We start from the raw sequence: 13022 nt of genomic DNA on the forward strand, positions 1-13022 counted from the left end.
ATATATATTATATATATATATAATATATTGCAATAACACGCATCGAGAAGGTGGAAGTTTACACAAATTCCCAGCGGACAAATCAGCCCATTTCAAATACTGGACGAAATGCAGCTTGTGCGCCATCTTTTGCATTTTCTGGGCGCTACATCGGAGTCCAGATCTTCACCAAGTTTCGGCGCTTGCAGACGGCTCGAATTGATTCCCGAAGGCCTTCTTTAATCGATTGCAAACATTTATGCTTTCCTCTTCAGAATTTGAATCATTTTCATAACTGGATGAGTAACAAGAAAGTATCTTCTGCGAATCTGTTGTTTGATTTTTTTTTGTTTGATTATGGAGCATGGCAGTGTGTGACCAATAGTGACTTCACGAACAAGGGGGTGGGACTTTCTGAATCTCCACAGTTTTGAGCTCATTTGTGGCAGTTTTGGGACACTTTAAGTCATTTTTACCGGTGTTTTGCATTTGACTAAAAATATCAGCCTGCATGTTTTGAGTATTTTAGATGCTATAAAACGTTTTTCTGATGTCAGTTAGGAAACAAAAAAAAAAATGTGTCGGTTGTCCTTTAAGCATTTTCGCACTAAAACAAACCCCTACCGCCAAGTTTATGAGCATGCTTGTGTCCCCGATGACGTACGTGGCCGCTTAGCGTATGGTATCAAAACAAAACGAATGGATGAGTTCAATCATTTTTCTGTTATAGAAGTAACACCAAACCAAAACAGGAGTCATTTGACTTTCAAGCACCCAAAGCACCTACCCCGCAGCTGCCGGCGCAGGTCTCCGCTCAGGTAAAAGCGTCCGACTGCCCATCCGTCCTTGCTTCTGCAAAGTAGCCCTTCAACATGGGGTCCGCCCATCGCTGTGCCGCTGCCTCGTTTGTACCGCGCGCATCCATTCATTTCCTTTCTTGTCGAGGCATCTGCCTCTGAAACCTGAGCCCGCCATGACAAAAAGTTAGCGGACACCAGGGCAGACAACTCTGAAAAGTTGCCTGCCCCATTTTTCACAACTTGAAACACAATAAGACGACTAATCGCAAAAAAAAAAAAACCCTTTCTGCAAAGTATAAAGGATTTTTTTATTTATTAAGGATGTACCTACCACAAATGCTCCGTTGCTTAATTTATCGTAAATATCCCTTGCTAATGATTTTGCTCCAGTTGTTGTTTGTCCATACACTGTTCGGCATATTGCACAATGCAATGTTTGTGTTGCGTCGTCTGCTACAAGCCACGTGAACTCCTCCTTCCACAATGCTTTTAATAATATTACATTTAGTTTCTAAGCGCCTTTCAAAACTCTCAAGGACACTTTACAGTAACAGGATAATGTACGTTTATGTTTTGTAGTGTCATAAATTTTGTTAGCTTCTTTTGAATGTTCTGGGGCTGAGGTTCTGTGCATCTACTTTGGAAAATGATATGCAAAATCACAACCTTATAACGCTCGGGCTTCTGATTGGCTGCCGTGCCGAGTATGCAAATTACCAAACCAACCGAAATTCCGAAATTTCCAAATCAAACATTCAAACATTTGCTTTATTGAAAAATGTTTGCTTTATTGAAAAAGGCAAACGTTTGATTTGAAAAAAAATCTTTGTTTTTTTTTTTTCCAATATACTTGTCGGCCACCCGGGCGGAGACGTTTTGTAAGTTGTACGCCAGACGTAAAAGTTGCACACCCCGGGCATCCGGGCAGATGTTATTTCAGACACTGCGTTCTCCATGTCTGAAGCACCGAACGAGACCTTGATGCAACTTTTCTCTTTGTCCCCTTCCTCACCCCCCACCACCCCTTTTTGTATATGTGTGTGTGCGCGTGCGCCTCCATTAGGATTCCGAGTGTTACTCGGCAGACCTGGAGAGAGATAGCAAAGGCTTTGGCTTCAGTCTGAGGGGCGGCAGGGAGTACAACATGGACCTTTATGTACTGAGGCTGGCGGAGGATGGCGCAGCCGTCCGCAACGGCGAAATGAGGGTATGGATGCAAATCATCCCGACACTGTTGATCCGCCACAAAGTCTTGCTGATGAGCACGACACAGGGAGAATCCTTTGACAGCTTGAACAGAAAATCGAACGTACGGCTGCCTTCAAGGAAAGGGGAAGGGCCCAAAGCCAAGCTATTTATTGAAACTATATGCAAATTTAAGTGATACATTAGTAAAAGTTTTCCTGATTAGAATACCACACCTCTTGTGTTCTAAGCACGAACAGCTGTAAACAATAAAACATTGTCTTTTCCATGAACTGATAAATTTGTAACCTGGCTAATGAGCTCTTCCTGTGAAGGAGTTTCAAGTCGTAAATTACTCATGTGATAAAGGAGTTTCCCAAGTCCTAAATTATTTCCAAGGCCAGATCAGATCTCCTAGATGAAGATGACAGTTTAACAAGCTGTGTCTGTTGACCTCAGATTGACCCCAGGTTTCTCTGTGCTTCAATTGTGTATTCGAGTCACACATGTTCACTAAGCATATTACAGCATGAAACTTTTAAATATGATAACTTCTTATTCTCCATCACTAGCCTAACTTGGCCTTGGCCCGCCTGTGGCTGGCTTGTATTCTGATCCTCTTTGGGCTTTCATAGGTTGGGGACGAAATCCTGGAAATCAACGGCGAGAGTACCGAGGGCATGAAGCACTCCAGAGCCATCGAGCTCATCAAGAACGGAGGCCGACACGTCCGTCTGCTGCTCAAGAGGGGAGATGGCTCGGTGCCCGAATATGGTGGGTCAATCTATGAAAACGTTCCATTTTCACCCATCTTCACACCTTGAGCCGGGGCACGGACGGCCGCCGGGCGGCAGCTTAAAAGGAACTGCACCTCCTTGCCAACGTTCAAGGACCCCGTGGGACGCCTCTGGGCCGCCGACACTACCACCGACACTACCACCGACCCCCACCTGTCATTCTGGTTGTTGTCTGGTATCTTTCTGGTGGAGGTTGTGCTTACGCTTTGGGATTTTTGTTACCCGCTTTCCATGTCATCCTCCTGCCATGTTTCACCTTGGAGCACAATCTCTCGGCCAGGATTCTTGGGAACAACTGACAAACTGACTCAGTTTAGAGTGAAAAAGACTTTGAATTTTTGGGATTGTTTTTTTCAGCCAAACCACAAGTGAGCTCATAAAGGAAGAAAAGGAACCCCCCCACCTAAAAAAAGAAAACTTCATGGGGGGGGGTTCTGAAAAAACTGGGAGTTGTACTGGAACGTAGCTTTTGTCACATAATATTTATGATATTTATGGAAGGTGAATGTAAGCTACTGAACAAAGCAAGTGCAAGGCCAGGGAGGAACGCGCTTGATCTTCCGTCTTTTCGCACCCACTTTAAAGGACAACCGACACCATTTTTTTGTTTGCTAACTGACATCAGAAAAATATTTTATAGCATCTAAAATACCCAAAACACGCAGGCTGATATTTTAGTCAAACACAAAACAGCAATAAAAATGACTTAAAGTGTCCCAAAACTGCCACAAAACGAACTCGAAACTGGAGAAATTCAGAAAGTCCCGCGCCCTTATTCATGATGTCACGCTAGGATACTCCTTCACAAACTGCCTTGCTCCAGAATCAAAGCAATGGCTTCAAGAGTTCAGATTCGGAGAAGATGCTTTCTTGTTACTCATCCACTTATGAATGTGATTCAAATACTTTTGAAGAGGAATACATAAATGTTTGCAATCGATTAAAGAATTCCTTCTGTATCAATTCGTTGGACTATCTGGACTCCAATGTAGCGCCCAGAAAATGCATAAGATGGCGCACAAGCTCCGATGGAAATGGGCTCATTTGTCCGCTGGGAATTTGTGTAAACTTACACCGTCTTTATGCGTGTTACCGCAATTAGCTGCGACACACAACGATTCGCCAATGCATTATTTGTGTAGATTTCCTTCTAATTTCGCAATCAACACTGTGTTTTCAGACGAAAAAAGTACCCAAAATGCATTGTGTGTCGCTTTCTCGGTCAGGGGCCTTCCCTCAGCGATGTCACTCCGGCATTGTCATCAACTCAAAAACAAGACTTAATGAATATTCAACGCGAGTCTTAAAAACGTAAAATATAGCTATATGTGGTGTAATCAGTGACATGCAGTCAGGGGAGGCAGGTGAGGCCATGCCTCACCTGTCATCATGGAAATATCAAATTGAAAAATTAAAAATTTAAACAGTTATATTTATTTAGTGATTTAATTTCACCATTTTTGGATTTTTTTCTCAAAATCGCTGAATTTTCACATTTACCGTTCAAATACTAAGTAGAGACGAGCAGTGAGGCAGCAGCCGGCTGAGCCTCACCATGGATTGCGCAATGACTATGCGAACTGTGCTGGCTCTGCAGAGACCATATTGCTGTCCTTCTGCATATCGCTATTAAAGTGTGTAAACATTTTTAGTATATGAACTAAATTTCTACAGTTTAGCTGGTGTATATGATGTACAGTCACTTTACATTATAAACACTGTACTACAGTGTTTTATTTATTTATTTATCAAAACTGTGTGCCTAGGTGAGGCACACAGTTCTCCTGCCTCATGACAGGGTTACAGATTCTTCTTGCGCTCGGCTGCAGAATAATAGAATTAGAGACAACAAGCTCCAGTAAAGTAAAGTTAGCAAATTAAGTGCAACCATCCAGTCATTTTTTCCTGTTGCTTGGCCTTATTTTCGGAATGGAGGATTACATATCAAAATTGAAAGAAATAGAGAGACTTTTAAAACTGAAGAAAGATAAGGAAGGCTTCTACAAAGGAGGCATTGATGCTTTTCTTCAGAAGGAGCGGCGCATGGACTTCATTTAAAACTAAAGGTAACACGATAAGGTTTTTTTTGTATTCTTTTTTTCTATGCTACAGTTTATATGAAGAATGCTGACATTTTAAACAAAACACGTTAACTGTTGCCAATCAAATGGTGAATAAGCTACTTTGTAGAGTTCATATGTTTGTAAATCTGACTGTGATGGCATCAGTGCCTCACCAGCCATGAACCTCACCACACGTCACGTAAAATGCGGGCAGTAGAAGTCATTTGAAATGATTTTACAAATTATGGACGCAACTTGTCCGCAGGTGTCGGTTGTCCTTTAAATATTGTTGAAAGCTCTGCCCAGTCAGATGACAAAAGCGAGTTGCTGCCGCTGGATCTTCTTCCTTTTGTCTATTTACTGTAATACAGTGATACCTCGGTTTACGAACCGGTTTAGGAGCGTTAAATTTATGAGAATTTTACCTTGGCATACGAACTATTTTTCGGGATACACACGGAGCTGCCACAATGAGTTCACGAACGAACCCGTTCTCCTAACAAGAAAATGGCAGTCGGCTTGTTTTGGTCCGCTATTCCCCGCCCCCAGTTTTCGGTTAAAGCCACGTGATTGGTCAAGAACGCAGCAGTTAGGGGAGGTGGTTTAAACATTAAAGAGACAGGCAGATGACAGAGAGAGAGTGACAAAATGGATATAAAGCAGTGAAATTTGGACTCATTTCAACTTTGAGCAGTGTGTAGACTGCAAGGTTAAAATTCTCATCAATCAGGCTCCACAAATAACCCGCACAAGTCATCTGTATACTTGATGCAAAAAACCAACAAACCAGCTAAACAGAACCCATTTGATGAGGAACTAGGTAAAATTATCGCAGAGAAAGCACCTACAAGGAATCATTCCTCAAAATTCTGAAAGAAGAAGAATGCTGATGAAACGGGCCACTCAATTTCATCAAGCCATCAACAACCATCACAAAGGTAAATAAAACTAGAAAGTAGAAAATTATGTTTTATGGGGACCTGGGAACGGATTATTCTCATTTTAATGGTTTCCTATGGGAAATTATTTTTGGGGTTACACACTTTTCGCCCTACTCACTGTCTGGGAACCAATTAAGTTCGTAAGCCAAGGTATCACTGTTGTATTTCTATTTTTTTCCCATTGATCATCACAATTATATGAGCGTCCTCGATTGAGCATCCCGTTTGATGTAAACATTTTCATTTTGGATGGCTTATGCGGCCTTTGTCTTGACAGGTGATTGATCTGCGCCAGTCTTGATGATTTTGAGTTTTGATGGAGTCATTTCTTATTGCCGCCATCTTTGACCTCACTGACGTTTGTTTATTCCTGTCGCTTGTGTCAAAGTGTTGCACATGCTGTTGTCGTGGCTGCGTGCGATTGCCACCCACCTTTTTATTGTTGTAAAGGAATGGCATCTTCGCTGCTTACCTGTCCACATCCTGGTGTGTGCGTGCACATATGTTGGGAATGGGGTTCTGTGCCAACTTGATTGTGGGTCTCTTCTCTGTAAATGCTGGTTTCCCCTGAATGGCAACATCCTGCACTGTCTCTCTCTCACTGTGATGACTGGGCTGTCAAATAAACCTTTTGTTTCCATGGAGAATCAAGCCAGACGCAAGTCATCCTCCCTCCAAGTTTCCTCCGATTGATCTAAAAGCGCTTCTCTATATCTTTTATCTCTTTCTATTTGCCCCCTTGCCCCCTCGATGTGGCATTGCACCGGGCCACTGTCTTCCTTCAGGGTCGGTGGGCTCCCATCTCACTGCATGTTTGAGAAATGACAAGATGGGTGAGGCCTCGGTTTTCCAAAGTGAAACCACGGTTTGTAACTGTCCTCGGCACCACTAATGCACGTCCCCGCCCACCTGTGTTTGTGCCGCTTCCGCCGGCAAGGTCTCGCTGCGTTCCGCACTTGCGCTATGACGCCAAATCCAAACAAACGCGTTTCTCCCGAACCATCAATCATTGGTTTTGGAATTGCAGAACTGTTCTCACAAGAATTGAGGTGAATGATTTTGTCTAATAATAATAATAATAATAATAATAATAATAATAATAATAATAATAATACTTTTCATTTTAAGCTCCTTTCAAAGCTCTCAAGGACACTTTACAGTCACAGCCAATCATAAGTACTATAATAAATAATACTATATAATAAATAATACTATATAATACAATCACAAATAGAATACAATAAATAAAATACAGTTATAAATAGAAACAAGTGAAAGAGCTACACAGAAAATTAAATAGGTGGGTTTTGAGATGGAATTTGAAGGTGGGAAGAGAATCAATGTTACAAATGTTTGGAGGAAGTGAGTTTCAGAGTTTGGCGGCAGAGCAGCTGAAAGCCCTGTCCCGCATCGTGCTGAGACGGACGGGCAGGGGAGCATACAGAGGTGGAGGGATTGGATTTGCCTTTATTAGTCTTGCAGGGGTAAGGAGGGGGGGCAAGGTTATGGATAGATTTATATCTATAAAGAAGAATTTTAAAGTTGATTCTATATTTGACCGGGAGCCAGTGGAGCTCTTGGAGGAAAGGATGACGTTCTGGTGATCCGGGCTGAAGAATTCTGGACAAGTTGAAGTTTGTGGAGCGGTTTCTGAGGGACACCAAGAAGTGAATTGCAATAGTCAATCCAGGGAGACGACAAGACTATGAACGAGGATAGCAGTGAGGTGAGGGGTGAGAGACGGGCGAAGACGATTGATATTGTGTAGGTGGAAGTACGCAGATCGGGTTAAGGTTTTTATGTGGGGGTGAAAATAGATAGTGGAAAGTCAGGCAACGTCAGTGACGATACGTCTCGGTCTCGGGGTATCGGAACAAAAACGCTCATCCTAAATTTTGCATTTGGTCAATGCGGTGTATTATTTGGCTTCCGTCATTGTTACTAAAGTAGTTCTTCGGCTTGTCATGACATTTTTGTCCAAATCGTACAGCACAAAAAAAAAGGCTGTGGCCCACTTCAATTCGACTGCTGTCACTCGGTTAACCCCTCATGAGGAATCATCTGTAATTGTTGGAAAAGATGGCAGACACAGAAACAGGGACCCCCCCCCCCCCCCCCCCCCCCCCCCTCTGCGGTCCCTGCAGGCTTTCAATTGGGTTGAGCTCCGGAGATTGAGGTGGATTCCACTGTGTCTTTTTGATGAGAAGGTTTCTTCAGCCGTCATCTGTCCTTCTTTGAAGGTGTCGGACGTTTCGTTTCTTATCCAAGAGGCTTTGTCTGCAAACTGAAATCTTTTGCTGGTAGTTTTGACCCTATATATATCCCTACTGTCCAGACGTGGAGGTGCCAGACTCTGCTATGATTGGTCCCTGCTCTCACGTTGGGGGGGAGCAGAGAACTACTCCCTGCGGCTACACTGATTACTTCTATTGTCCTGACTGATTACTTCTATTGTCCTGCTATGTGGTCTACGACTGGTCTGATTGCCCCATTTGATCTGGTACCACCTCATCAGCATAACTAAGCCTATGTTGCCTAAGAAGTCGGTTGTAGAAACGATCAAAATTGAACCTCACCCCACATAGCGATTTAGTGAAGGGTTTTGCTGTTTTGTCTGAACAGTGGGATATATAAAGGGCCACAACTACCAGCAAAATATTTTACTTCGCTGACGAAGCCTCTTGGATATGAAGCGAAACGTCCGACACCTTCAATGAAGTACAGGTGACGGCTGAATAAACCTTCTCATCGATGGACCACTCCTGTACAACTGAGAGCTTACACAGACTGTCTTTTTGGGAGAGTTTTCCCTCATCATGTTGTTAAGTGTCAGATCTCTGAGAAGCCAAGGATGCCAAGATTTACAGTAGTGATGTGTCGTTCGCTAAGGAGCCGGTTCTTAGAGCCGGATCTCTGAAGTGAACGAAGAGATCCGGCTCCTTCCTAACAATCAGCCGGAAATGGGAGCCGACTTTTCCCCTCTATTACACACCCCCAGTCTTCTGTTAAAGCCGCACGTGATTGGTCAATATCCGTGGTAGAGGAGGGAGGGGAGAATTACAAACACATGCAGCAGTGAGGAGAAGGGGGCGGTTAAGGTAGACAGGTGGACAAATGTTATCGCATTATGCTGTTATTATTCAATTATTGTATTTTTTACTAGTTGGTATGAATTATTAATATGAAAAGCAAATTAGTGACAGCTGATCATCAGACCAAAGTAACCACAGGGAAAGAGAAAGTTAGTGGATGCTGTCTGTGCACATATAAATCAAGCCATAAAAAAATATTTGATATAATAATAATAATAATAATAATAATAATAATATTTTGCATTTATAAGCACCTTTCAAAACTCTCAAGGGCATTTTACACTCACAGGATATGTTAGATAGCTAGCTAAATAGCCAAATAACAAGCTATCTAGATCGCTAATATATAGCTATCTAGCTAGCTAGCTAATAGATAGCTAATAATAATAAAAACAATAATACATTTCATTTATTATTATTTATATTTACTATTTATTATTGATTTCTTCAGCCACCATCTGTACTTCTTGAAGGGGTCGAACGTTTCGCTTCTAATCGAAGAGGCTTCGTCAGGGAACTAATATTTGCTGGTAGGTCTGGCCCTGTAATAATAATAATATTAATAATAATAATAATAAACTCAACTCTTTCAAAACTCTCAAGGTCACTTTACAGTCACATGATAAGTTTTCCAGTGTTCACTCAACCTGGAAGTAACTCAAATAGGTAGAAAGCTAGCTAGCCCGCTAATATATAGCTAATAATAATAATATATAATATAATTATTATTAATATATAATTAATTATTAATTATAATAACAATAATACATTTCATTTATATGATCTCATAGTGTATTTTTTACATGAGTAATTCATACTTCACATAGGTTTTCATGATTTTTGGTAGTTAATTAATTTAAGCAACAAAAAAAGACAAACAAACTGAGGAGCCATTTGGGAGCCAGCTAAATAACCGGCTCTCTTAAAAGAGCCGGAATTCCCGTCACTAATTTACAGGTGGGCTGCTTGTATGGCACCCGTCACATTTCTATCGTCTTGCGATGCTACCTTCACTCCACTTGTCCTGGAATTCTTTGACCAAGTGTCAAGCGTTTTTTGTTCTTGGCTGTCGAGTCAAAGTCTTCTGCTCTGAAGCCTCGACGGGAAGAAGCGGCGTCTGAAAAAAGCGTCACTGATTGGCAGCCGCGCTGGAGGGAGCAATAATGTCATATGTCATGATTGCATCTTGACGGACACCCTACTTATTCTCGTGAGAACATGTTATTAGAGGCTCGGCCAAGGTAACAGCCAACAGCCGAGCCGCCCACCTCAAACGTGGCGTCCATAGCCTCTGTGCAGAATCCGAGCTTTGAGTGGCGTCTTCGCCACCCTCAGAGTGCATGACGGAGCATGACGGCTCGACAACGAGCAACAAACCGCCTCCAGGGGTGAACCCCAGAGGGTTCCAGGTTTGTTCCTGTTCACATAGACTTTTTGATTCGCGCTGCCTTTTTCTTTCGTTCCGTCTGCCACCGCCTCAGTCTTTCAGCATGATTGGTTGTTGAACAAGCCCTTTGAAAGCATGTCTGGTCCTAATGCGGCATTGTGTTGCAGACGGCCCTCCTCGCGACAGCAACGCAGCCTCGGGTCTACCAAACGCTGCAGAAGTGAGCTCCGTGCCCTTCCTTGAGCCATCTGAGCAAAGCTACAAGCCAGAAGCCCAAATCTCATCCCGAGCCAGGAAAGAGACCACCCACAAGCCTCATTCACGTCATCGCCATCACTCCCCTCACAAGAAAAGCGGCACAGGAAAACACAAAAGGACAAAGTCTCCTGGAAATATCAACCTACTCAAGAAGAAGAAGGACAAAAAGGCAAAATACGGTCAGCGTCACCATTCCAGCGGCCGCCACCATGGTCGCCGCCGCTCCCCCGACAAATATAAGCGGTCGCGCAGCGCCGAGAACGCCATGGATGGCCGTCGGGAGGCACGTGGCACCAGTCATTCTCCCGAAAGGCAGCGTGCTCAACGCTCTCGCCGTTCTCGCCAGCGCTCGCCGCGCCGTTCGCCGCACCACTCGCCGCGCCGCTACAGGTCGCCACCCCCCCGCCAGCGTTCCCCGGACAAAGCCCGCGGCCGTTCCCCCGATCGCAGATATGGCCCATGGCTGGGCAACGAGAAGCCCGCCACCGCCGAAGCGGAACCATGGAGAAGGTCCCCTGAACCGAGCCTGGCCTTCGAGGACAGCGTCTTGCGTGAGCCCCCTGCCCTGGTCCGTCTCAACAGAGAGGCCGGCGAAGAGCGCGCCATCGTGAGCGACAGCCTCCTGACAAGGGCCTCGGCCATGGAGCGAGCCTTTGGCGGTGAGGACAGTCTTCTGAGGGAAATTTCCCGTAACCCACCCAAAGACGCCTACGGGAATGCCTCCCTACCTCGTGTGCGGACGCCTGACTCGGACTCGGCTTACCGCAGGTACACCTCGCTCCTGAGGGGGCGATCGCCTCAGAGGGCAGATGGGAACGACCCCAGCTCGGCGTACAGGACGCGCAGCCTCGGGCGAGGCATCTCCCCAATTGGAGGTCCCCCCAGAAGGCAGGACTCGGAGGACGAGGAGGACGAGGACAACTTTGTGGCGGCCAAGGTGAGGGAGTACTACAGCACGCTCCAGAGTGACAGGAGTCGCTCGGGCAGGGCGCTGCTTCCGGAGCCAAGGAAGACCTACAAAGACAACCCCAGGGACCTGAGCATCTGATTGGACAGCGGCCTTCGGAGCACGGCCACACCTTTCATCTGAAGCAGTTGGAACCCGCGGCAGAGCGCTGCCGCATGTCCACGCACATTGAAACCATTAACCGTGTTGGGTGACCACTCAGACTTTGCTTTGTTTTCTCTTGAGGGTGAATTATGTCCCCCTCTATTCAAGTTGTGATTCCACCTTTACAATAACCTGGACTTTTCCATTGAATTCAAAAAACCATCCAAGCAACAATGGGCCTAAAAGTTCAGTGACCAACTATTTTTTTATTTGATACTCAGTCGGCATTTTGTGCTGTGCCAAAAGAAATGTTCCACAAGGATACACATGGTGTGCATGTCTTTCCTACCCCCCCACCCCGACCCCGACTCAGTCTTTCTTCAAACCTCCCAGTGCCACTGTTTTATAAAAGTTTCACTATAGCACAGGCTTGCATTTGTTTGTACATTTTTGACAGTTTGCAATGTGTACACTAATTATTTGAAAATGAATGAAGGGGAAATTCAAAAGTTCAACTACGGTGATGGATGTTCAAATAAAATAATATATTCATTGAATGGTGTTTTGAATTTGTTTCCTTTCCTTCCTTCTTTTACGGTTCACAATGTCACAGATTTAGTCCACAACCTCGATGAAGATGCTGTTGTTAGTTCACTTCTCTACGCACGCATGCACACACAACCTTGAGGAACAAACGACTGAGTGATCGATATCTGAATAATATTTCACAATGCCCACCCCTGGCTTAGGGGCTCTGTAGTATCGTCATCAACTCGAAAACAAGACTTCCTGAATATTCAGCGCGAGTCTTAAAACGTAAAATATAGCTATATCCGGTGGAATCTTGGTAAAATACGCTCAGTAGAAGTCATCAAGTGATTTTACAAATTATGGACAACACTTGTCCGGTTGTGCTTTAAGTATTCTAAAGCAGACACAGGTTCTGGCTATTATTTCCACCATTTGTTCACCATGAATGCTCTCTGGCTTCACATTTGTCCTGTTACATCAAACACTAATCTTCTGAGCGTGTTGCAAAACAGCAATCATTCTGGCGTCTGTCATGACTAGAGGTGGGGTGTCCAGTCTAGCTGACTTGGAAAAAACGGCAAAATGGGTTGTGAGTCACCTTGACAAGGATCTCTCCAAGCCACAAGGTTTGCAGTGGTTTTGAAACAACCTGTCGTGATGCTCCATTTCTCCAGCCAAACACCACGGCTGACATCTGCACGGGAAGAAGTGCTTGTTGTGCGAATGGGCTGGGATATAATGGCACAGAGCGGAGGGATTAGCGGTAAATTGTGAGTGAGCTGACACCCTTGGGAAAATTGGAAATGACGTGTACCCCAACAGGAAAAACAACAAGTAGCACTTCCTGCCTTACTTTGTGCCAAAACGGCTGATTGGTACACTTACTTGAGCAATACTGCCAAGTGAGTGCTGACGTCCACCTGTAATGAGTAGCGGAA

The 13022-nt window shown here is 44.3% G+C and overlaps 1 protein-coding gene across 7 annotated transcripts in view; it reads left to right on the forward strand.

Annotated features, from left to right (window-relative positions):
- Nucleotides 1-12110, forward strand: part of LOC148890872 (membrane-associated guanylate kinase, WW and PDZ domain-containing protein 1-like) — an 88755-nt gene extending 76645 nt beyond the window's left edge. For 5 of the 7 annotated variants that reach the window (XM_089010106.1, XM_089010105.1, XM_089010108.1 and 2 more), the window contains 4 exons: nucleotides 710-797; nucleotides 1843-1986; nucleotides 2600-2738; nucleotides 10412-12110. In XM_089010106.1, the coding sequence (XP_088866232.1) occupies nucleotides 710-797; nucleotides 1843-1986; nucleotides 2600-2738; nucleotides 10412-11550 (1510 nt within the window). In that variant the 3' untranslated portion in view covers nucleotides 11551-12110. Of the gene's footprint in view, nucleotides 1-709; nucleotides 798-1842; nucleotides 1987-2599; nucleotides 7874-10411 lie in introns of those variants that run through there. The other 2 variants (XM_089010107.1, XM_089010111.1) reach the window with 2 other exon arrangements.
- Nucleotides 12111-13022: the final 912 nt, after the last annotated feature.

Source organism: Hippocampus bargibanti, linkage group LG12 (genome assembly GCF_051943395.1).
Source record: "Hippocampus bargibanti isolate YZ-2025 linkage group LG12, ASM5194339v1, whole genome shotgun sequence".
NCBI classification, from domain to species: domain Eukaryota; kingdom Metazoa; phylum Chordata; class Actinopteri; order Syngnathiformes; family Syngnathidae; genus Hippocampus; species Hippocampus bargibanti.